Source organism: Daldinia vernicosa, assembly GCF_022497035.1.
Source record: "Daldinia vernicosa strain CBS 139.73 unplaced genomic scaffold F5Y00scaffold_25, whole genome shotgun sequence".
Classification (NCBI taxonomy): Eukaryota; Fungi; Ascomycota; class Sordariomycetes; order Xylariales; family Hypoxylaceae; genus Daldinia; species Daldinia vernicosa.
Window position 1 is genome coordinate 14,686 of NW_025953941.1, and position 23,831 is coordinate 38,516.

A 23,831-nucleotide genomic window follows, 5' to 3' on the forward strand; every position below is an offset into this window, starting at 1 on the left:
AGCAATAGTAACTCTAGGGTATCGCGGATGACATTACTGCTACTCACTGTCTAGTAGTGCGCCAAAGACCTAGAAAGAGGTAGACAAGAAACTCGAACAACTCTTTTTTCAGAACCTGAGCTCGTCAGATATATCTACGCCCTAACAGTTCCGAATTACCTCAGGAGTCATACACAATACTTCGCCATCACTGAGTATCAAACCCGTCACAAACCCTCATCACAAAAAAACGCGTTAATAATTACAGCCATAATATTCAATATACCACTAATCGAACTCAGCCCGTCCATATCAACAGCGCGTCTTCAAACACGCATCGACGCATCGATCCTCTATACGGAACAACAACTGAACTGTGGTACTATAAAAACGACAATATCATCATCATTGAATTTACCGTACCCCTATAACGCCCTGATTGACTGAACGCCGCATCGCTCCCCTCCTTCCTTCGCCTTGGAAACAACGAACCACCAACAACGGGTATGTGCGTATGCAAATTCCTCACACGACCCCCGCCCGAATCTTTAGAATTCGATAGAGGGGGAAAATTATGGTACAAGAAACGGTTGTTATATATCTTGTATTGAAACCCTTATTTCTTGTTCTTAGCGGCTCCCCCGTTGCCGCCCATCTTGACTTTTTGAGCCTGCTCAAACCGTTAGTCAAGGTCTTTAACCTTTTAGAATTTCATGGGGTATCACTTACGTCTTTGGCAAACTCCAAACTCCTTATAGTCTCATTCTCATTCTCCTTGAGAGGGCTCACCATGACGAACATCAGCGTCCGGCAGCCCTTCCCTAGCGACGGTCGCAGTAATTGGGTTAGAGTGTAAGACCGGAAGTCTACACCCTCCGTCTTGCCCTGGCCTAGGCGTGATAGCACTGTTCGCAGGTAGCTCAGCGACGAGTTGATCTCGACACCTTCCCGGTAGATCTGTTCACCACGCGCCTTGTCAGGGGACTCAGAACCCGCCAAGTCGATCAGGTTTAGGGTGCCCTTTCGAGTCCTGATGATTTCACCTTCTTCGTTCTTTTTGACCCCGCAGATCTTCAGGACTAGGATGGAATGTGAACGCGACGACCTGTCATTCATGGCGGTTGCGGCAGTATGGCGGTTGCTGTCTGCCGTCCTAACCATTTCATCAAGGTCTTTTTCTTCCTTTAGGAGTGTGAACGAGTGACCCTTGATGTTTAACTCTTCGCTGATTGGATCTACTGTGAGTGGCTCGGACTTCGCGCTGCGAGACGCGAGCAGGTCATACAACTTGTCTTGGTAGACCTCTAAATAGCTGCCCTCAACAGTGTATTCCCAGCCTAGTACCTTCAGTCTGTCGACCTCGCTAAATATCATATCTTGTGTTCTGGGGATGATACCATCCCCCTTTCGGCTCATCGTGTACGTCTTGCCTGACCCAGTTTGGCCATAGCAGAAGATGCAGACCTTCTTGCCATCCATGACGGATTGAACGAGTTGACTAATCTCGTCAAATACATCTTTATTGGTGCAGTTGTCGTCGAAGACCCGCTCAAAGTTGAAGTCTTTTGGTTCCCCAGCAATCATCTTACCTGGCGTTCTGAAGTCTTCTCGCTCTGTCGGTATGGTTAAGCCGTCGATCTTGTCCTCGTCGAGCTCGCTCACTCGCGGATTAAATTTGATCAGAGCATCGCTCGATTTGTCTGCTGGTGGCTTGATTCGGCACATGACACGAATATTCCCCTTCAGTTCTTGTACTTGTTCGAAGAGCTTGTGCCGCCTTTCTTCTTCCTTGATGAGCCTGTCTCGCAACGCCTTGGTCTCCTCGTCAATCTTCTTTTGTGCTGCTTGCTCGATTTCTTGAAGCCTTCGTTCGCATTCCAACTGGATGACTTTATTCTGTTCTTCTAGGCTCTGGATACGCTCCGAGCTGATGTCCAGTTTTTGACTTAGAAGACTGATCTGTCCACCTAGATGGCCTTTATCTTTGGAAAGGCTTTCCTCGGCATCTTCGGCTCGTTTCCTGAGTCGATCAATCGTCTTGAGGTTCTCGTCAATGTGAGCCTGTAGTATTCGTTGCTCGTCTTCGGACTTCCTCAAAGTATCTTCGAAATCTCGCATCCGAAGAGACTGCCTGTCTAGATCTACGTTGAGTAAGCGAATTTCGTGTTCGTGGTCGCGCTTCTGTCTCTCGAGGGCGCTCCGCAACTCCTTATTCTCATGAGACAGCTCGTCTAATCTGGCTTCTGCCTCAATGCCGCATTTTTCTTCGAATTCTTGCTGAAGCTTGGCGACCTTGTCCATTTCCCGTTCGTAGTCGTCAACCTTGGTTCTCAGTTTTCTTTCATGGTCTGCGATTATTTCTTCGCAGTACTTATCATGGCGTCTCTGCTGATCCTGGATATCGATGTTGAGGTTGCGGACTTGGCGCTCCGCGTCTGATAACTTGTCCATAAGTTTTGCCCTCTCCAATTGCAATTCGTTTCGTTGGTCCTCTAGATTCGCCACTGTTACGTCTTAGCGGATAATGGAACCGTGGTGTATCGTAACACGGTGACCTACCTCTCTTCTTTGCGACCTCGAGCTCTTCCTTGACGCTGAAACTACTCTTCTCCGTAGCACTCATGAACTCTTTTAGTTGCTGAAATTCGTGGTCCATTTTGCCGAGCTTCTCTTCGATCTCGGATACTACAAACCCGGTGAGGTTAGAAAATTTAGACAAATACGGTCCCTTTTTGGGTGATGGTGACATGGTGGTGATTGGGGTCTTCTTGATATTATTCCAGTGTATTTCAAGTTGATCCATGAATTTTCTAGCTGGGGTTGTAGGGACCACTAGGTCCATCTGGGTTTCTTCACCTTGTGCTTGATTTAGTTCCATGGTACTTAGCCTTTTACGCCTGGGGGTTGTCTGAGGGATGAAGGTCGTGAGCGGAGGGGGCATGGCTGGGTTAGAAGTCGCTTGATTCCCTTGTATAGGTGTCTTCTGTTTGCTGAGTGATAATGATTGGAATCTGTTAGATAGAGAGACTTCTCTATCTTGAGAGAGTGACTTTTCGTAGGATACGTCTGTAACATCCTGAATAGACTTGGGCTTCCGAATCTTCTTGCCATATAGTTTGCTGTAACTGGGCTTTGCGCGGACATGCGCTACGGGGGGCACTGTACCATTGTTGCTTTTGGGTTGTTCTTCCTCACGTGTACCCATCGAAGTTGCAGGCCGTCCGGGTTTCACGGCCGATCGTGTTCGCGAATGCGAGTACTGTGATCGGGAAGAGGGGCGATGGCCGGAGCTGATACTCGTAGCATAACTGCTTGTACTGGAGGAATAGCTGCTGTTCGAAGTGTGACGGGACACTGAGGCACCGTTGAAGCTCGCGTGGTTGGATCTGGGCTGTTTACCGGGAGGATTAGCATACTAGTCAGGGTATATGATGTTATGGAACGGGTAGAGTGTTGACTCTGGTCGGAATTTGGAGTGGTATCGAGCTCTCGAAACTTGTAATTAAAAGGATGTTACTCACCACGTCTTTCAGAGCCATACCTCTCAAGCTCTGTGTAGGCTGGTATGTCGTGATAGAGGTACTAGCATGTTCTCCCGCTCTTTTGGACAGAGGTACTCGCTTGGCATCGGACTGTACAGCTGTATTTTGTCTTTGTGAGTATACGCGATCAGGATATTAGACAAATGGGTCGCTCAAACCTGGCGCCGGCACACTACGCTTAAGTCCATGTGCCGCCGGAATCGACGATGACGGTTGCGACCGAACATTAGTCTGAGAACTAGTCATCTCGTGAAGGCCGCTGACGTTGGAAATAGACCCGGGTCTAGGTATTCCCGTCGTTACTTTCGATGGTTTTTGAATACCGCTGGCCCTAAATTGCTGCGACGACAGTTAACTCCTATTTGTACTCTTGCACGCGATAGTAATACTGGTACTGATCGACTCAAGGACTAGGGCTAAAATGACTTACCACACTCTCCGTCTCCATATTGGCGTCCCTCAAGATACTAAAGCAAAAATCAAAATAGGAGGCAAATTAAATAACAAAGCAATTAAGCTCCAGAAGAGCGCGCGCCAGTTCGAGGTCGAGATCGAGGTCGAGGAAAAGTGGTCGATGTTAAGATAGTATTGAAGTTATTATGAATTAGGTTTGAAATGGTAGACTGTTTTTCCATTGAGCGAAGTGGGTAGCGTTTGATGGCGTGTAGGTAGATTGTAGGCGGGATAAAGCTTTGACTTTGTGCAAATGTCGGTTATGCAGACCCCGTCTTTGTTGATTATAGGACGATGTTGTCTGGGCAACGGAAATATTAAAACTTCTGACTAGGACGGTTTAGTCGCGTGCTTAGGTAATTTCGTACTTAGTATACTTTTGTACTTTTGTATAGTTAGCTCCCATGATTTGAGGAAAGCACGGCCAAGGCTAACAGTTTTATGGGGCTGAAACGGGTGAAGCGGGCTGAACGGGAATCAGCTTACTTGGTCTGAGCTTTCCCAAAGTTGGCACATGGAAAGTTTATTAGGTTAGGTTAAGCATTAACCGTTAGGTCTCTTCACATGCCAAACACCAAAAATGTCAAATGTCAACCCCTGACGCCATCGTACCGTCTTAATTCATGTCCTCTTTCATCTGACGGGTTCAAAAATCCCCGTTACACTATTTTCTTACCTCTACTGTACATACACTGATACATACCTACCTTCTGCGTTGGCGCCCCGTACAATACCGTTAGGTTATACCCAACGTTCGGCACACATTATTCCTTAATGTCTCGGTAGCCTCGAAAAAGAAAAAAAGAAAAAAACACCCCAAGGCCGGGCAGATTTGTTCTACTGTAGCTTAGGTAGCTTCTTAGTTATTCATCATCACACGCCACATCTCCATAGTTCTAGCTTTAGAAAGACAAGATGGAGAAATACAGCCAGTTCCGCGATCGCGGTAAGCTTTAACTTAACTATATTGTCTCTAATGTGATCATGTATGTACCTGACTAACTAATATTGCTCATTAAGGATCTGGTATCTCGCCCTTTATTCCCTCTTCGACGCCGAGTTCGACCCTCTCCTCGCTCTTACACACAGCTCTCTTCCTTTTCCGACTGCCGCTCTTCCTGTCGTACAGCGCCTTGTTCTTCATCTTCCTCGACAACCTACCTTCTTTCCTCGTTCCCCAGGTCGTTCGTAAGCTGCTGTTATGGACGTTCCTTGGTATACCGGGGATTTGGTGGGTGGATCTACAGCTCGACGGCGTCAAGCGCGGCTCGCTTTCGCAGCAGCCGAGCTCGCGATTCCCAGGAAATTCTAGCGGTTCCGTCATTGCAGCGCAGTTTACGAGCCCTATCGATGCTCTCTACCTCGCAGCTATCTTCGACCCCATATTCACCATCTCGTTCCCGGGAACCCGCAAGGTCCAGCGTGTTTCCCTTTTGCGCGCTATCCTGCTTGCCCTCTCGCCACCAGCGCTCTCTCTGCCGTCTCCTAAAAACTTGACTACCCTGCGTGCACTCGTAGAGCAAAACCCGCACCGCGTTATCGCCGTCTTCCCCGAGATGAGCACCACGAACGGCAAGGGTATCCTCCCGTTCTCCCCGTCTTTACTATCCGCGCCTGCCGATGCGAAGATCTTCCCCGTCAGCATCCGGTATACGCCGCCCGACATTACAACCCCTGTCCCGGGTGCTTATATTTCCTTCCTATGGAAACTACTCAGCCGTCCTACGCATCTTATTCGGGTGCGCATCGCTGAAGGTGTGACCAACAATTCTGCTGCGGCGACGAACGGGGATGGTCCAGCGAACGGAATCCCGGATAAAACCGGTGATGAGGTGGACGGTGAATCTCTGACGTCTGAGGAACGGGCGTTGCTCGATAAGGTCACAGATGATCTGGCCCGACTCGCGCGTAATAAGAGAGTCGGCTTGACGCTACGGGATAAAGCGGCGTTTGTCTCAGCCTGGAATAAGGGCAAAAAATGAAGTTATGCGGTACTCCTTTATCTTTTTATGTATTCTCAGACTGGACAAGCTGTTTGCTTGCTGGTAGTCATCTAACGTCATCGTTACGTATTTTGGGTGGAGCATGCATTGATTAATGCATTGATTGATGCATTGATTGATTGATATTATTATTTTCCCCCCACGTGGTGAAGGTTCCATTGGAGCGGAAGAATAGGGGTAAAAGCGAATCGGATTGCTTGTGAGATGTGAGAGATTAGTGTATGGTCAATGACAAGAGAAGAGATGGATATAGGTACGATACAAGACGTCTGTAAACTTGTAGGTTAGTCAGATTATGAGGAATGAAACTGATTGAAAAAGGAGGTGTATCTATCACTCATCTCGAACCCTGCCGGCTTCAACCTTAACTCTACGACAGGGAACTCATGTGAATTTTAGCTGTAACAGGTAGGTTATTTTAGATTTACGCTTCTAAATGCTTAAACAAGCTTCCGGGAAGTTTGAACTTTGTTCGATTTTTTTCTTCTTAATTGCCGCCCATAAGACAACGGCCGGAGTCCGATGCGCCTATTTTCCGGACCAGAAACCAGATCGCCGCATAACATAGCCTAAGACCAATAGATACAAGACATCCATCCCACTTGCTTTTTTAGCATTCAACCCCAAATATCATTTTATATACGCTTAACAGAACCTTAGTGTCCTGTAGTGACACATCCGTGGCTAGCATCGCTGACAAGAGCAGCATACTTGGTTAATGTGCCCTGGGAGTATCGCGGCGGCGGGGGGCTCCATGACTTCTTCCTCTCTGCCATCTCCGCGTCGCTGACGTCGGTATCGATGACGCGCTTCTCGGCATCTATCGTGATGGTATCACCGTCCTTCACCAGTCCAATCGGTCCACCTTCGCGCGCCTCGGGTGTAATGTGGCCAATTAGGAAACCGTGGCTACCTCCGGAGAATCGACCGTCTGTCAATAGCGCCACGTCGTTGCCAAGACCGTAGCCCATAATAGCCGACGATGGCTTCAACATCTCAGGCATACCAGGTCCACCCTTGGGTCCCTCGTACCGGATGATGACTACCGTCTTCTCGCCCTTCTTCAGCTCTCCACGCTCAAGGGCCTGGATGAAATCGTCTTCTTGGTCGTAGCATTTGGCTTTGCCGGTGAAAACAAGACCCTCCTTACCCGTAATCTTGCCGACAGAGCCGCCCGGAGCGAGTTGGCCGCGTAGGATTTGGATGTGGCCTGTGGGCTTGATGGGGTTGGAGAATGGTCGGATGACCTGCTGGTCCTTGGGGAAAGACGGCCAGGACTCGACGTTCTGCTTCAGCGTCTTGCCCGTTACAGTGACACTGTTACCCTTAAGGACACCCTCGCCGATGAGGAACTTGAGTAGGGCGGGGGTACCGCCGATCTTGTGCAAGTCTTCCATTACGAACTTACCAGACGGTTTTAGGTCGGCAAGGAAGGGTGTCCTGTCCGAGACAGCTTGGAAGTCGTCCACTGTGAGCTTTATGCCCACGGAGTCCGCAATGGCGATCAAATGCATGACGGCGTTTGTGCTACCTCCGAGGATGTTTACCACGATCATAGCCTCTTCGAATGCTTCTCTCGTCATGACATCCCGCGGGCGTATATCCTCCTTCATGGCGTGCTTGATTGCTTCGCCAACTTGCTCACATTCTTTGATTTTGCTAGGGTCATCAGCAGGACTGCTACTGCTACCTGTTAAAGTCATTCCTAATGTCTCGATAGCGGTAGCCATTGTGTTTGCCGTGTACATGCCACCACATGCACCTTTTCCGGGGCATGCATGTCGGATAATATCGAATCGCTGCTCTTCCGTGATGTCGCCCGAAATGTATTGTCCGTACGCCTGGAAAGCGCTGACAATATCAATTGGCGCACCAGACTTACTGCAACCAGGCTTGATAGTTCCACCGTAGACCATGATGCTGGGTCGGTTCACTCGGCCCATAGCTATTAGGACACCGGGCATATTCTTGTCGCATCCGGGTAACGAAACGTTTGCATCGTACCATTGGCCCTGCATAACAGTCTCAATACTGTCGGCAATGATTTCTCTACTTTGTAGAGAGTAGCGCATGCCGGTTGTACCCATGGATATACCATCAGAGACACCGATTGTGTTAAACCGGTAAGGAATAAGCCCGGCGCGTGCAACGGACTCTTTAACCACAGCCGACAGATCCATCAAATGCATATTACACGGATTACCCTCGTACCACACAGACGAGATACCGACCTGAGGTTTTGAGAGGTCCTCTTCGGCGAGGCCCGTCGCATATAACATAGCTTGCGACGCACCCTGCGCCTTAGGTTGTGTGATGAAGCGGGAGACTTTGTTGAGATCGGAATCATTGGAACGGCGACAAGGCGTCGTGCTCAAAAGGCGACTAATGATATAAATACTCAGTTAAACGTATTAGGGATGCATTACGGCGGTTTTACATACGCATATTGTCTTGACGGTGCGAGGGCACCCCGAGTCAGAGCTACCGGAGCTCTGGCTCGAAGGAGAGCATGTAAAGCCATGGTGAGCTTCGACGAGGGGCCGGAGTTGTTGGTAGACCAGCAGACTCTCTCCTACAATTGAAATAATGTCAATTGATAAGGAGGGTCTTCCAACAATTAAGGCCGATTCCAAAGGAATGCGAGGCAAATAGGCAACTTGCGATTGGCCTTTGAAAAAAGAAGATTATAACTTTGTTGTAAATTTTTGGTGAGTCGAGATCAAAAAATTCTTGGGCGACATCGGCCGGTGACAAAAATCCCTAAATTGATTGGCGAAGTAACAGATCCAAGACGATGCGGGTACGCTAAGTCCCACTAAACCCCGCACTAATTAGGGATCACTTATGACCATTTACGGAACTGGTATTGGTTCGCTGTTTGGGTACTTCATGCCCGTGGGGCCGACATGTCCGGGCTTGTCCCCGATTACCGGATCGGACCCGGTCCGTACCTGATTGCTTAACTAACACTAACGCAAGTGCTGGCTTATACTACGAATAAGAAGGGAAATAACAACTCATTTCTATGGTTTTGCTATTCTCATTATGGGCTTAACAAGGAAATAGTATATGTCAGTGAGTTTTCATGGACTCATGAGTTAAAGATGTCTATCGGGACGGGGTTGAGCAGTGTTGTTTGTCAGTACAATATTATAAATGCGCGTGAGAATCAATAGTTCAATATAACTTCTCTAAATTTTCGATTTTAGGAAATGAAAGGCCTGCCTGTTTGTCCTGTTTATTTCTTAGTGAACAGTTGATACCAAGTAAAGCAATTGATACACCGTCACTTAACGTCAGTTACCTACCTAGTGTCTAATTACCCTGCCCTTCCAAACAGTAAAACTCGAATTACTATAGAAGCACCTCATATTTTAAATATATGGGAAAGTAGGAAGTGAGCTGGTGCAAATAGACTGAGAGTAAAAGGTACCTACTTATCTATCTCCGCCGTAGAGCTCATCGATCTGTCCGTAAGTGCTTGAGTCTCAGTAACCTCAGCCACTCTAAGTTATCCCTTAGTAACAATCGAATAACAGGTTTCATAGACTAAAAACTAGAGCTATTACTCAAATATACGGCTATAGACATGGTCCAATCTAGAGCTTGGGTTAGATGTATTACCTTCCAAAAAGGGATATCCGTCACGGCTCCGCTTTGGAGTCTAGAGCGTACTCCATCTCTTATCGCAGACTCGTGCAATGTCGGTACAGCGGCCGAGATCTGCCCCACTGCTCCGAGCTCTTGGGAGGCCAAGGTAAGAGAAGCTTATCTCTTATAATATGCCGTGTGATATACCTATGTAAAGTCGCATGCATTACTAATAACGTCATATTGCCCAAGGAGGCGATGCGGAGTCGCACATGTATCAGTAAGATGTAGGACAGAGAGTAATTGGATATTATCACGTCTAGAATGATATTGCATTATTATTATAATAGCGTAACACAGCTCAAATCGGTATATGATACATAACTATGGCTGTGACTGGCAATACCCTCTCGCGGAAGAAAGTCGACGGTACCGATTGTGATGATGCAGTTCGTGTAGACCAGGAGGTGGGATTTACTAGTCCCGGACTTCCCAACGATGTTTTCGGACAAGAAGACAATCATGATATCAAATACAAGACGTTGAGCTGGCCGCTCACTGCCGTTCTGATGATCGCCGAAATCATCTCGAACGGTATGTTGAGCTTGCCCAGCTCGTTGGATGCCGTTGGCATCGTCCCCGGTGTTATCGTTATTGCATTTCTCGGCGTATTCGCTACTTTCACAGCATGGTTGCTTATCGAGTTTAAGTTACGACATCCTGAAGGTACGTAGTCCCTAATAGCTTTACTGGCCTCCGATGTTGGCTAAGTGGTTGTATATAGTTCACAACATGGGTGATGCCGGGAACATCTTATTCGGGCCTGTTGGTAGAGAGATATTGAGTGCGGGAACTGTCATATTCGCCGTCTGTTCTGCGGGATCTCAAATCCTTGCTGGCCAGCTCGCCCTGACTGTTTTATCAGACGCGAAACTGTGCGCAACAGCATTCTCTGGCATATTTACCATCGCGGTAGCCATTTGCAGCTTTCCCCGGACTCTCCATAATCTAAGCTTGGTCTGGGTGGTCGGTGGGATATCCATTATTTCTGCAGGAATTGTAGCGATGGTAGGTGCGGGAGCTGTTCCCGTTGACAAAGGGAATATAGTGATCACAAGGTCCAGCGACTTTGCGTCGGCTTTTATTAGTTTGACGAATCCCGTGTTCGCCTATGCCGGTCATTTTGTGTTCTTCATTTTTATCTCAGAAATGAAGCGTCCACAAGATGCGATGAAGGCGGCATGGACACTGCAGATTGTAGCAACCTCATTCTACATCTCGTTCGCTGTTGTCACTTATTGGTATATTGGTCAAGGAGTCTCTAGCCCAAGCCTCCTTAGCTTAAGCCCACTCTGGTCTAAGATCTCCTTTGGACTTGCGATTCCCAACTTCTTCATAGCAGGTAGTCTAAATCTTCATACAGCTGCCAAATTGGTCTTTGTTCGCCTCTTTAGAGGGAGTCGTCATATACATTCGCATACTTTTACCGGCTGGAGTGTCTGGGCGTTACTCATACTTCTGGTTAATACCGTTGCATTCCTCTTTGCAGTTGGAATTTCTATTTTCAACTACTTGGTTGGCATTGCGGCATCTATGTTCGCTGCTTGGTGTACGTACTGATTTTAATAATTTCCTCTCGTCTTGAATGATTGCTTGTTTCTATATCAACTGAGACTTGTTACTTTTAACATGTATCTGAGCCCCTGAGTTCCGTTCCTTGCTTTTTACAGTACACTTGCTGACCCACGCTGTTGCAGACACTTACGGGCTCGCTGGAGCGTTCTGGTTACACGACACATATCACTATGGCGGAGGATATGACGGATGGATTAAGAATCCTATTATGTTTTCTCTCAACGTACTTACCGTCCTTGCGGGTGGGTTCATTTGCGTCGGTGGACTGTATGGAACCATTTACTCACTGCGGGAGGCTGCAGAGGCTGGCGAGTTGCCGCCGCCGTTCCAGTGTTGATATCGATTTTCGATCACTTCCAATATTATATGTTCGAACAGGTAAAAAGCTGCATCGATAATATAATACGTAGTGTATGTGTGCAGAAGTATTATAATGCGCCATGATATAACAGATCGGACTTAAAGCTCCGGCTTATACCATTTATATACCATCGCAAGAACGACGCCGTAATTGCTAACCAGCAATTACGCCTTATATGTGACATTAATTAAATTCATCAACAAAGATGCACCATCGTTACATAATGTACACTAGGAATAAGTGAGGTGAGCCTGGTGAGGTCATGATCCTGGAGCTGTGACGTTTTGCCAGCCTTATGACGTCAACAATAGAAGCTTCTAATAGCAAAAACCCTTCGAGATCTTGTGAGGAATACTTATTAAAGAAGCGCATCACAAACAATTGTATGTTGTTTTCTTCTCTCATATTAATTTGTACGAATTTCAGCCAAATCAACTTACATACCTCCCTAATCTACGAAGCAAAAAGCGAAACCACCTCAGACAAAACACACAAAGACGCAAAATTAACCAATATGTCCGGAAAACCACCTGGCAAAGGAACTAAGGTCACCCTCGGCAAAAATGCCCCTATATCTAAGGAGGCAACCGGTGTCGTAACCAAGGATTCCCTCGCCGCAGAATCACAAACATTCCTCCAAGCCAACGAGACAGAGCCTCAGCCAATTAGCCATGAGGAATTAATATCCGCCAAAAAACCCGACGAGGGCGGCATTCGCCAAGATTCCACTACCAACACATCGGGTCAGGGTCCGAGAAACGCTGAACCAGCGCCTACGTACGTACTGAACCAGTACGTTAAGTACCCAGGAGGTCCGCACGGCAAGAACCTGCAGGAGGACGATAGCATCGGCGCAGAGGCAGAGGACAAGAAAAAGAACGCGAGCTACTCTAAGACCTTCACCCAGAAAGACCCCGGGTTGGCTGCTGAGAAAGGATTCCTCTCTAAGCCAACAATTTCTGGCACTCCCGCTGGACGTGAGAAGCATGTGGATAATCAACAGCCGTATGCTGGATTGGACGAGGACACTCAGGCATGATGAAGTTGAAGCGATATAGGTATTTTGGGAATTAATGGCTAGGTGCCTGATGAATAGGATGCAGGCTACAGGAATGAGTTAACGAAATAAACTTGATGATAAGAATTGGACTTCTACTTCAATACCTTCATCGTTTATTCCCTCATGTCGAATACTACTTGTGCCTTATTGAATCTGCCACACACGTCGAAATATTGTGTAATTGCTCTTGGTGAAAATACCTATGTATGCTTGTTGTATCTAGCTGAGCTTCTTCATGAGTGAAGGGGGCAAGTTTGATCTATACACACTCTCGCCGGGATGCCCCGAGCAGTCTTCTTGACCACTCATTCTAGGAGCTCTTAAGTTAAATTGGAAGCGTTAAGTTTGATAGAGTATTTGATGCAAGATATTATTATTTCTCCTTGCTCATTAGACTCATGGTCATGCTCCCCGTTGATGACCTTATTTACATACAGTCCCAAGACTTACTATTATTAATAATAGAATATTTAGATTTATTTAGTAACTCTAAGTACTTTGTTATAGACAACCCTATAAGTACCTAATACATATTGCTATACAATTGCAATGGGTAACTATAAGTTTATACAAGAGCTTTCTGTTTCGCAATAAAATTCAAGTTTTAAAGTATAATCACCGAATTAGACATAATATCCCGTATTTCTACTTGTAATACTATAAACACGATTATACTATAGTCTATAGTTGTAGTCTCTTGAGTATTCGTTAGAGTGAACCCCTAATTCTCAACCTCAAAGATCCCGCCTCGTTACTCTTAGCTTTTACGTGCATCTCTAATTAACGAAATTCGCTAGGATATTATCCTAATACACATTGTCAAGAGTATATCAGATTGATAGCCCATTGCTTACGCGGCCGAGTTACACCTCCACCGGATACAACTGAGTGGCTTAATCTCGCAATCTGGTCGGATACACGCCTTGCTTGGGATGTTTCCACTTTGATATACCATATTCACATGCGAGTTACGATTCAGACTTGTGTACACCGCCATACATCCATATTGTTACCCCTGGCTCCGCGTCGAGTTGCGTTGGTGAAGCTTGTACGTGACGCGGCTTCGATTGTAGAGTTGTAACCAAAGACAGATCGTAAACTTGAAGCGGTAACCAGGTATCGACTCTGTGGTATGAACCATCGTTGGAAAAGTACGTATTGTTTATTCGATATTGTGCCAAGGTCCTATCTGCATCCCCTACCTGGTCTTTTCGATTCTTGGACGATGGTAATCTCCACCGGCATGATGCTTGGGACCAGAGCGCCGGAAGTAACGTATCAAATATGGCACCTTAGATTCCATGGCATTCCGCCATCTTGGGAACGGCCCGGATAAGACCTTAAGCGCCCGCCGGACGTAGGAATTGTAGCAGAGATATCCTGAGCCAAGTAGGGATAATGGGGTTCCGACGAGGTGGATTGAGTCGACGATCATAGGCCCTGCGATAAGAGGCTTAAGAACCACTTTATAATACCATATACGGAATGTGATATTCTTATTTCAAGATTCGTATCTGTATTGAGACCTTTTGGGAATTACGGAAGTAATGAGTATTGGTAGTTGGTGACGCGTCATCACAAGTTCTGACGCGCTTCTCTAAGTACTGCGCTCCAACATATAGAAACCATTCTAGAGCGCTTATTGGATTCGAGTCGACTATGTCTAGACCTTAGTAGAACGCCATCTCAAGACTTCCTCGGCGCTATGTAACATACTGATAGAGCTGTATATCACACTATTATGGTCTGAGGCTGAAACCCTCCGCGGGCGTATCATTGGGACTATGCAACTAACTTGATATCGCTTCATTTTGTTACTCTTATACCTTCTTAACTGGAAGCTCTACTTACCACATTCCCTTCTTAGTAGTGATTCGCACGTCGTACGAGCATTCAGTAGTTTCGTGATAGAGAAAATCCGCCAACCAGTTTACTTACCGCTCTGGGTCCCACGCTACCCCCACGCATGCAGTGTATCGTACCTAATCAATATGCCAAGTATTATGGTTCTTACTCATCGTGAGCTTTTCCTTGTTAAATAGAAGATATTCCTTGATTATGTAAAGGATAATGGGTTCTAGCCTTGCATTCTGCACTTAATTCCTTCCCGGGTGGATAATGGCCTATGCTCTGGTGATCTCTGGGGAAGCACTACATAGCAAAATTAAAAAAAACAGGGCTGCAGAAAACTGCAAACTTCTGATCAATTGTGTAATAGCGCCGGATTAAGCCGCGGCGTTCTTCAACGCTCCTTTCTGGCAATCCAGCGGCATGGCGACAAATGCAGTAGTAGCACGCCACGCACGATAGCAGGGTTGTGACGAACCCATCTACCGGTGCTAATATCTAAAGGTGAAGAGGCAATCAGTGCCTTCTAGGATACCCTATGTATGCGGGTATCAACCCTTACCCATCGTCAGTGCGAGGGGGTGCGAGGGGTGTGAGCGTAACGACGAATAGAGTTGACGGCCGTGTTAAACCCAAACGGTCAGGGGTCAAGTAGGGGTCAAGTAGGCTGGGAAGGTAGCTTTACTGTCGTGAAACTTGAAAGATCCGTAAATGTCACGACCGTTCCACGCCGGTCCCGAAGATTTAGAGATTACGCAAGCTGATGATAACACGGCCCTGTGTGCTCTGTGCCTTTTATGTGATTCGATATAGGTATCCGCATATACTACGCAGATACTAAAGAAGTTAGGTGATACACAGTGTACTCCTTCGGTCATGTCGCGGGTCATTGCATATCAGCTCGTTCATCCCATACGTTCGGATATGTGAGAACGACCACCCCGGAGTAAGATACTGGTGTAGATGCTAAGTACTACCCACGGAGGAGCGGAAGATAAGACTGCGTTATCAATTACCAACAATTACCAACTACATATGTATGTAGCGACCGGGAAGGATCAGGAACGGAAGAAGTTCCCTGCACATGCAGCATTTATGCTAATTCAGGGGGGTGAATACAACGGACCCTGTAAATCGAAGGGTAAATAAGGATTCGACCTGCCCAACCAACTTTTAGAGTGCCTAGAACGTCTGCCGATCTTGGTTGATATATTGCAACGCTGCGTGGGTCCCCGGCATCGTCCCCTGTGAGCTGCATCGTCAGATCGTAGGGTTTAGTTTTTGCTGACTACGCTATGATGCATTCTTCTCAGATGGGAACATTCAATCTTGCCTATGACTTGTAAATACGTATTTCACCTTCTATACCTTGCGGGCTTTAAGATCATGTGCGTTTACTGATCTCCATATCACCAGACATTGTATTGCCAATATTATGTACCTTGTTATTATGTACCTAGTCTATTACAGCCATCTCTCTAAGCTTAATACATAGTAGATACCTAACATGAAAGCAACCTTATCTACCTATCCAAAGCTTGTGCTTGACACTATCGTAATTAATTAGCTTCTGATATTGGGGTAATTCTAGAAAGGCCTGGGCAGACGTACCATGCTAAAGTACACACCTCGCTTCTGGAGGAGGGCAATATGGGTCCCGGATTCTAGAACTTGGCCATCGCCAAGCACGAAGATAACGTCGGCGTTCTGAATCGTAGCAAGCCGGTGGGCAACTACTATCATAGTCCGACTCTTCTTCGTTCGCTCGAAGACGCCTTGTACTAGTTTCTCCGTCTCCGAGTCGAGGTTAGAGGTGGCTTCGTCTAGAAGCAAGAGCCGTGGATCCCTGATAAGTGCTCGAGCAATCGATAGGCGTTGCTTTTGCCCGCCGGATAGCAGGACCCCTTTGATACCTACCTTTGTATTATATCCTTCTGGGAGAGAACTGATAAAGTCGTGGATCTCGGCATCGCGGCATACCCGCTCCAAGTCTTCGTCGGAGATTGTGTCAGGGTCAACACCGAGGAGTATGTTCTCTTTGATACTGCCGTTGAACAGGGATGGTTCTTGGGCCACCAGTGAGATTGTTCTGCGGTAGTCTCTTAGATCGATATCGTCAATGTCTATATCATTGTATGTTATGCTTCCGGATTTGATACTGTAGAACCTGCATATAATTATGAGTTTCAGATGTCTTATAAAGGAATACCCAATAAACTAACCTCTCTAACAAGGAGACGATACTTGTTTTTCCACAGCCTAAATGGTATTAGTGTTTCAGAATCATGAGCTGATCATGAGCTGATGTTGACAAGACTTACCGGAGGGCCCAACGATGGCCGCGAATTGACCTTTCTTAATCTAGTCAAATTAGCATAGGGCACAGTAACCCGGTGGGCGGCGCGCTTACAGTCATGCTTAATCCATTCAACACGGGAACATCCCTTGTTGGATACCTGAACCACACATCTCGCAGTTCAATCTTGACTCCTCGAGTGTCCGCACCAACTGCCTCGTCACTTACAGTAACACCCTGGCCATCGCCGTTATCATTATGTCTCATGGCCTGAATTCTATTTGCCGCTGCAGTAGCTTGCGCAATATCTAATAGAGTTTTAGTATTTTCGTGGCGTGATTTCTCCTCGATCTAGACTTACTAGGTACGAAGCTGAGCCATTGTCCTGCTCCTGTGGCACCCTAGATTGGTTCGGTTAGATAATTAATTTGTATACATTAGGTACTCATGCTTAAAATTGCTTACTTGTACCACAGCAATGTAAACAACCACTTAATATGCGTATTAGCTTCTGTATTGTGGAAGCGGTAATTCATAACTTACGATATTGGAATGTCCAGTACTCTCCTGATACTAGCAACGTACCTCCATACCTAAATAGTCGTCAGTTAACTATGAAAGTGCACGTAGAATTCATTGGGAAAGCATACCATAGTACAAAGGCCATACATAAGAATGGCAAACTATCACTTGCCGAAAACACTATAGTTGCGAAACGAGCTTTTTTGAAAGCCTTTTGTACATGCGCCTGTAGTAGTTCTTCGTATCTGCGACAGATGCTGTCCTCTAAAGTAAGTGCCGTTACTGTACGGATAGCTCCGATAGATTCAGTGGCGAATTTGGCACTCTCGCCAAAGACTTTTAGGTTCATGGTCTCGAACCCCTTTTCGACACGAATGCGGAAGAACCCAGCAGCCAAGGCCAATGGCATGGCAGACGATAGAGCAACAATGGTGAGCTTCCATCCGAAGTAGAAGGATATGATTAAGCACCCAAGGACGCTGAGAATCGATATGGCCGCAAAAGCCATATTCGTTCCTAGTAGTTGCTGAAGCTGTGTAGGATCGCTGGCCACGATTCCGGTGAGAGCACCGATTGATCGACCATCACCGTCAAACCAGGCCACGGTCTTGGAAATAATGTTTTGGAAATACTCCCGCCGATAGGTTGAAGTTATGTACTGTACTCATTAGTTAGAAATCTGTTATAGAATGGGTACAGTAGACTTACGAAGGAGACAACCGTAGAAGAATATCCCAACGCAAAGTAGCCTACTCCCGCTGCAGACGCAAGCGCGACGAACATGAGACACCAAAAATTAGTGACAGCAACCAAGGTGTCGCCCCAGTACGCGAAGGACGAGATAAGGGCTGCAAAAATGAAGGCTTGAACGGGTGGACTCCCTATTATACATATTAGTAAAATTCAAGCTTTGAAATATTATAGTAGACTCACCACCAGCGACGACAGCACCAAAAGCCATCACTGCATACCATGGCCAGAACGGTTTCTGCTCTACGAGCATAGCACCAAAACTTCCCATCACCCCCTTCGGCTTGTGTGCCGGCTGTTCGACCACAGTGCTTTCGCTATCCCGAACTTCGGCTTTGGTCTCATCAAGCGTCATGAGATCCATAGTCCGCTTTTCTACTTCCGTAACCTCGGATGATGCATCAGGAATGTCGGACTCATCACCCATTGATAGTCTTTGTGAATTGGTAAGAAGCCAATAAGGTCCGCCGATCTGAGCCATGAGACTCTCGTGGTTTCCCCACTGGACAACCTTACCTTTGGCGAGCACCACAATGTTATCTGCTTTCTTGACTGTTGATAACCTGTGAGCTATCATGATCGTGGTGCGGTTCTGAGATACTTTGTCTAACGCAGCTTGGACAACCTTCTCGCCACGAACATCAATTGAACTCGTCGCCTCATCTAGGATGAGGATCTTCGGTTGCTTAACTATGGCTCGGGCGATCGCGAGTCTTTGACGCTGACCGCCGCTTAGTTTTATGCCAGCGTCGCCTACATGCGTATCATATCCTTCGGGCAGTCGAGATATGAATTCGTCGGCAAAAGCTTCCTTGCAGGCGTATTCTACTAACTCCTTCTTTCTGTTAAGGTCGCAATCCTCCCATTCTGTTCCGATTAGGCCATTTGCGACGTTTTGGAAGATAGTTGCGTTAAAGAGAAAGGGTTCCTGTTGTACGAGTCCGATTTGAGACCTCCACCACTTTAAATCAATGTCAGTCAGTTTTGTGCCGCCAATTGTTACTGAACCATTACGGAAAAATTGGACCTATAATATACGGTAGCCAGGTTAGCAACTAAGGCTTGCTCGAGAGTATCAGAATCCCTACCAATTTTTTCTGTTCTGAGTCTCCATCCAAATCATACCATCGCTCAATAAGAGCTACGATTGTACTCTTTCCAGAACCTGAAGGACCAACAATAGCTGTGGTTTTACCTGCTGGCAATATCAAGTTCAATCCATCTAGAACCTTGAGCGTGGGCCTTGTGGGATACGTAAAATTGACCCCCCAGAGCACAATGTCCCCCGTTGCCGAGACATCGGGATATTTGAGCCCGCTGACAGCTTGTTTCGGTGCATCGATACCGTTGAATAGGATACTGGCTGCGCCGGCTGCTCGAGCAGCAGCAGAAATGGGTGCTGCGATCCCACCGATCCCCATGACTATCATCATTATACACATTAAGACGCTGTGAAACTGTAAGCGACGGATAATAAGAGTCTTAACGGTAAACTAACGTGATTAATGTTCCCACATCAGGAATCTCAAAGTTTATCAACATCTTGACAGCATACCAAAAAGTCAAGGCAAAAGTTCTATTAACTATTAGCATCCGATTTGAATTACCTAGGACTCGAGATACTAACGCGTATACACTAAAGTAAACTAAAATTTCGAGTTAGTAAAAATAGGTACCTAATGTATCGTCGGATTGGTGTATTACTCACTGGTGCCCTGCTGAAAGGCAACTATTTTTGATAGCCGAAGGCCCCTACGTTGCGCCTCATCAACCCACTCTTGATACTTTTTTACCATCTTTACCTCAGCACCGTATGCAGCAATCATTCTGATGGAGCCGAAGCTCTCACTTGCGACTGCGGACCCCTTAATATTTGCTTCTTCGACTTGCTTCATGTTCTTCACGACGAAGGGGATGGTGACGCAGTAACATAGTGTGATCAGAAACATGCCGCTGCTGGTAACTAAACTCAATTTCCAACTGCGGGTAAAGGCAATGACAATTGAGGAAATAAACATGGACAAGTTTTGAATAATTGCCGCCAGTCTCTCGGATATCCCATTTTGAAGTGTGTTTGCCGTAGTTGTTATGATAGCAGCCACTTGCCCAGGTGGTTGAGTGTCCAACAGCGATACTGGCAGACTGAGTAGAGCTTTGAAATAAGCCAGCCGCATCGCCGAAGAGATACGGAAACCCATCATGCGGAATCCTAGCTTGGGGTCTATTAACACATGAAATTTCATATTTAAAGGGGAGTCCACTTACGGTACCGATATACCCTAATACAAACCTCCCAATGAAAAGGTATACCATGAAAAGACTAAATGAGTTCACGTTTAGCTACGTTTGAACAGAAGCTATTATAGCACTTACACGTATTCATTTATGAGCTGAGAGTAGTGATCCTTGGAACCCTCGGCGCTTAGATTAGCCCTGGTACTTGCGATGCTTCCAACGAGTTGACCTAAGGAATCAGTAAGTCTTAACTCAATGCAATTAGGGCTCTAATTTATCGCACCAAATACGAGGGTCATTAGGGGGAAAGCAACACCAGCCCCCATTGAGGCCACCACCGAAGCCGATAGCATCACCCTGTCGCGCCATGTCGTATAGCCAAAGATCCTCTATTTCCTTGTTAGTATGAATATGAATTATCGTTGAAGAGAATCTTACGAAGAAAGTTGAACTTGTTTTCTTAATTTTTTCCGTTTCGGACGGTGTGGTACCCTTGGAATTAGGGGGTAACGGTGGAGCGGCAACGGGTTGAGGTGCGTTGACTGGTGAACCTGGCGCAACACTGTTCCCAGGGGACGCCGACGGGATTGGTGAGAGAGCTGTTCCTCCAGCTTGCGACTCTGGAGGCTTAGCGAGTGATGATAGTGACGGCTTCAAGTTTATTGTAGGGCGTGGGTTAGCAGACCGTGCGGGACCCCCTAATTCCGACAGCGAGGCTGTTGAAGACACTGAGGTTATCGAGGCTGTCCTGCCAGGTGGTGCAGATGCTGCTAGAAGGTCCATAGTTGAGGTCTCTATCGTAATAGAGGGTGAAGGGGGGTTTGCTTCCATCGGTATTGACACCGAAGTATCTCCCCTGGGGAAATCCGGTGTGGTGCTACTTCCTTGTACCACATGTAGTATAGGGATTTCTTGATTAACCGGGTTTGGTCCATTGTCAGAAGCACTTGCACTATCGTGTGGCTTCTTAGATGCTTCTTCCAGGTCGGTATTTCTTTTCTCCATATTACGTGTGCGCAAGGCGCAATTCGGAATCCTATGCAGCAACTATCCAACAGGGGCTCTAACAAGAAAACGACAAGAACTGGTGATTGGGGCTAGGGTAAATCGGAGAGTTCAAGAAATCCAAACTGTCAGAGAGATATTGGAATCGCTAGGAACAAGGACTACACTAGCTACTAGTATTACCATGTGAAAGGGACCCTTACCATATGGCCAACCATCGAGGGCCGTGGGTAAACGCGTTCATGTGGCGGAGGCATACTCCGCTAAGTAGAATCTCAGAAAATTAAGCATCAATTAAAATAATTGAGCCGATATACCCCATTGGCCGTTGGCAGGGCCCCCTTGTCATGCCTTATCCGTCTGCATGTTTCGGGAGTATTGGATGGTCTCCCTTGTCGCCGTGTCCCTAGCTGCCGATCATCTTCAATATACCTAAGCAACCATTTTCCAATAGCTACGTACGGGATATTACCTTAAGAGCTGGATGGCAGAAGCAACGGCCGTGTACGGGAGGTGGCTAATTAACTGTATTTTCTTTTGTCACAGGCAATGCTGCCGCCAAATCGAGCGAGGTTACATCATGCATGGAAAATTCCAATTCTAAATAGACCCCGTCACGGAGTTTCTGTACACAAGTATTAAATATAGTAAAGGGTAAATTATATTGCTTCTACAATAATTCCTGCATGGAAAATCTCTACACCTACATCGGGAAATAAACTAAACAGCTGCGGCAATCTAAAATGGGTTTCTATCATGTAATTCTATTCTGACGCATCTGCGATCATGTTACGGATGACGTCTCCAAGCTCCTTGATAACGCCTTTTTCTCTTGGGAGTGTGTGACCTTTGCCGTGATCGAAGATGTAAGCTGTGTCGGGTTCGCACGTATTATACAGAGCCATTGAGCCCGCGACATAGGGATCGAGGGAACCGACTAGAGTTGCAGTTAGCATGTTTATGTTGCTGAGGCTGTGTGTTCAAAGTCTTACTGATGTGACAGGTGTGGATGTTAATCATTAGATCAGACTCATCCGCGAGAACCATAGCATATGTAGCAGGGTCCAGAGGTGGCCAGCCGGCGAAGAAAACGCCGCATTTGATCTGGGGTTTCCTTCCGGTTTCTTCGAACCGCCTCTGTTCAGCGAGGCAAAAGGTTGAAGCAACGGTAGCCCCCTCAGAATATCCGATAATCCCTTCAAAGGGACCTTCCTTCTCCATAATCTCAAATAGGTACTCAATCGCCCTCTTCGTACTCCTAACACTGCTTGCAACACCCTCCTTCATGAGTTCTCGCATTGTGTCTTCGGCCGTATCGCACTCGGGAAAATCTCGAATTCGAGACAAGACATCAGTATCATTTGTCCCCTTCTCATCTGGTTCGATGAAGCGATAGTAAGGGGGCTTTCCGAAGAAGTCCTCGAACCCCTCTGGAGGCACTGCCTCACATGGCGCATCGACAAAACGAAACTGGGCAGTATCATCAGACAACAGTTCGTTGACGAGAGGTGCTAAATTTCGTCAGTAAGTGCGTAAGTGTATACGATACACAGCGAATGCAGTACCTAGTTGGACTTGGAATTTCTAAACTGCATGTTAGTGGAGTATCTTATGTCCCAATAATACCAAGACTTACATCAGCGCTTCCATATGCGCCGGGAAGACACAGGAACTTCATGTTGCAAGATTGAGGTAGTTTCTAAAAAGCCGTGCACCTAGTTACACCGAATTGGATAAGAGAAAAGGGAACTCGCAGCCATAAGAAACAAGCATGAGAAAGCAAGGAATGCAGTAAAATGAGTGATTGCGCGTATTGAAGAGTAAAAAAACACGGAAGAGAGCTTACGTGTTAGTTTACGTATAAGTTACTTGATATCTCTGTTTGGAACTGAGACTCTACCGTCCCGGCTCCCCTCCGGGGGTGTCCGTAGGAAGAGTCCGGAGACTAACGAGTTCGTTTGAGATACATTGATCCTCAGCCAGGTAGATCTTGGCAAAAGCTGCTGCAGGAGCTCATGCAGTGGCAACATCCGCCAACTCCTATCAGACGGAGTTACATGTCGTGGGTAACAAGCCACCCCTGGCCATTCGTTAGGCCTGTGACATGTGAGCTGAGGCTCTATATCTCGAGACACGCCGGGACATTCCACGGGATTTTCCAAGTCTATAAACTCCATTTGGGCCTATAGGGCTTTAGTCTAACGTCTCTATTATCAGATCTTCGTTGTTTTAGGTAAGGCTTCGGCGCCACCCGGATAAAAACGCCAATAGCGTGTATAAATGTAAGAAATAGTATAAGTTAGGCTGGACCGCCGTTATTGGATATGATAACAGCCTACTACGTAGTAGACTGCTGTGCTCTTGCTGTCGGTAAGCGCCCCCCACTCGCGCCACGACCACGAATGGAGCCATAGGAGGTCAAAGTGCCGGGTGCCAAGCCGCGCGGGGTGGGACTATACAATCTATCCATATTGGGTGCCGTCAAGGGTTCTATCTCGGCGGTGGTGATGGTAATGTTTGGTATGTAGTAGTATTTACTACGTACGCCTAC

General features: G+C 46.7%; 7 protein-coding genes across 7 annotated transcripts; 3 read left to right on the forward strand and 4 right to left on the reverse strand.

Annotated features, from left to right (window-relative positions):
• Positions 1-3,298: 3,298 nt before the first annotated feature.
• F5Y00DRAFT_82387 (uncharacterized protein) lies at positions 3,299-4,136 on the reverse strand. Its single transcript, XM_048014203.1, has 3 exons — positions 3,952-4,136; positions 3,680-3,860; positions 3,299-3,619 (listed from the first exon to the last, which is right to left on the reverse strand). Exons 1-3 carry the CDS (start codon positions 3,967-3,969, stop codon positions 3,414-3,416), a joined length of 405 nt encoding a protein of 134 aa, XP_047864463.1. The 5' UTR covers positions 3,970-4,136; the 3' UTR covers positions 3,299-3,413.
• Positions 4,137-4,490: 354 nt separating this feature from the next.
• F5Y00DRAFT_237714 (uncharacterized protein) lies at positions 4,491-6,299 on the forward strand. The gene is made up of 2 exons (XM_048007864.1): positions 4,491-4,920; positions 4,995-6,299. Exons 1-2 carry the CDS (start codon positions 4,890-4,892, stop codon positions 5,954-5,956), a joined length of 993 nt encoding a protein of 330 aa, XP_047864464.1. The 5' UTR covers positions 4,491-4,889; the 3' UTR covers positions 5,957-6,299.
• On the reverse strand, positions 6,300-8,713 carry F5Y00DRAFT_237715 (dihydroxy-acid dehydratase). Its single transcript, XM_048007865.1, has 2 exons — positions 8,419-8,713; positions 6,300-8,359 (listed from the first exon to the last, which is right to left on the reverse strand). The coding sequence occupies exons 1-2, from the start codon at positions 8,496-8,498 to the stop codon at positions 6,634-6,636; spliced, it is 1,806 nt and encodes a 601-aa protein (XP_047864465.1). The 5' UTR covers positions 8,499-8,713; the 3' UTR covers positions 6,300-6,633.
• Positions 8,714-9,954: 1,241 nt separating this feature from the next.
• F5Y00DRAFT_262324 (transmembrane amino acid transporter protein-domain-containing protein) lies at positions 9,955-11,540 on the forward strand (the record flags this gene model as incomplete). The annotated part of the gene is made up of 3 exons (XM_048011363.1): positions 9,955-10,294; positions 10,353-11,177; positions 11,326-11,540. 3 exons carry the CDS (start codon positions 9,955-9,957, stop codon positions 11,538-11,540), a joined length of 1,380 nt encoding a protein of 459 aa, XP_047864466.1.
• A 538-nt stretch (positions 11,541-12,078) lies between these two features.
• Positions 12,079-12,603, forward strand: F5Y00DRAFT_270044 (uncharacterized protein; the record flags this gene model as incomplete). Its single annotated transcript, XM_048012546.1, has 1 exon — positions 12,079-12,603. One exon carries the CDS (start codon positions 12,079-12,081, stop codon positions 12,601-12,603), a length of 525 nt encoding a protein of 174 aa, XP_047864467.1.
• Positions 12,604-15,724: 3,121 nt separating this feature from the next.
• On the reverse strand, positions 15,725-21,280 carry F5Y00DRAFT_270045 (P-loop containing nucleoside triphosphate hydrolase protein; the record flags this gene model as incomplete). The annotated part of the gene is made up of 19 exons (XM_048012547.1): positions 15,725-16,022; positions 16,084-16,639; positions 16,695-16,731; positions 16,794-16,833; positions 16,883-17,076; positions 17,130-17,169; positions 17,234-17,259; positions 17,312-17,361; positions 17,419-17,948; positions 17,999-18,171; positions 18,224-19,067; positions 19,129-19,489; positions 19,539-19,616; positions 19,668-19,686; positions 19,749-20,253; positions 20,306-20,360; positions 20,414-20,504; positions 20,559-20,664; positions 20,714-21,280. 19 exons carry the CDS (start codon positions 21,278-21,280, stop codon positions 15,996-15,998), a joined length of 4,299 nt encoding a protein of 1,432 aa, XP_047864468.1. The 3' UTR covers positions 15,725-15,995.
• A 682-nt stretch (positions 21,281-21,962) lies between these two features.
• On the reverse strand, positions 21,963-23,423 carry F5Y00DRAFT_237719 (serine hydrolase FSH). The gene is made up of 4 exons (XM_048007866.1): positions 22,917-23,423; positions 22,846-22,864; positions 22,273-22,791; positions 21,963-22,217 (listed from the first exon to the last, which is right to left on the reverse strand). The coding sequence occupies exons 1-4, from the start codon at positions 22,956-22,958 to the stop codon at positions 22,045-22,047; spliced, it is 753 nt and encodes a 250-aa protein (XP_047864469.1). The 5' UTR covers positions 22,959-23,423; the 3' UTR covers positions 21,963-22,044.
• Between the last annotated feature and the right edge of the window lie 408 nt (positions 23,424-23,831).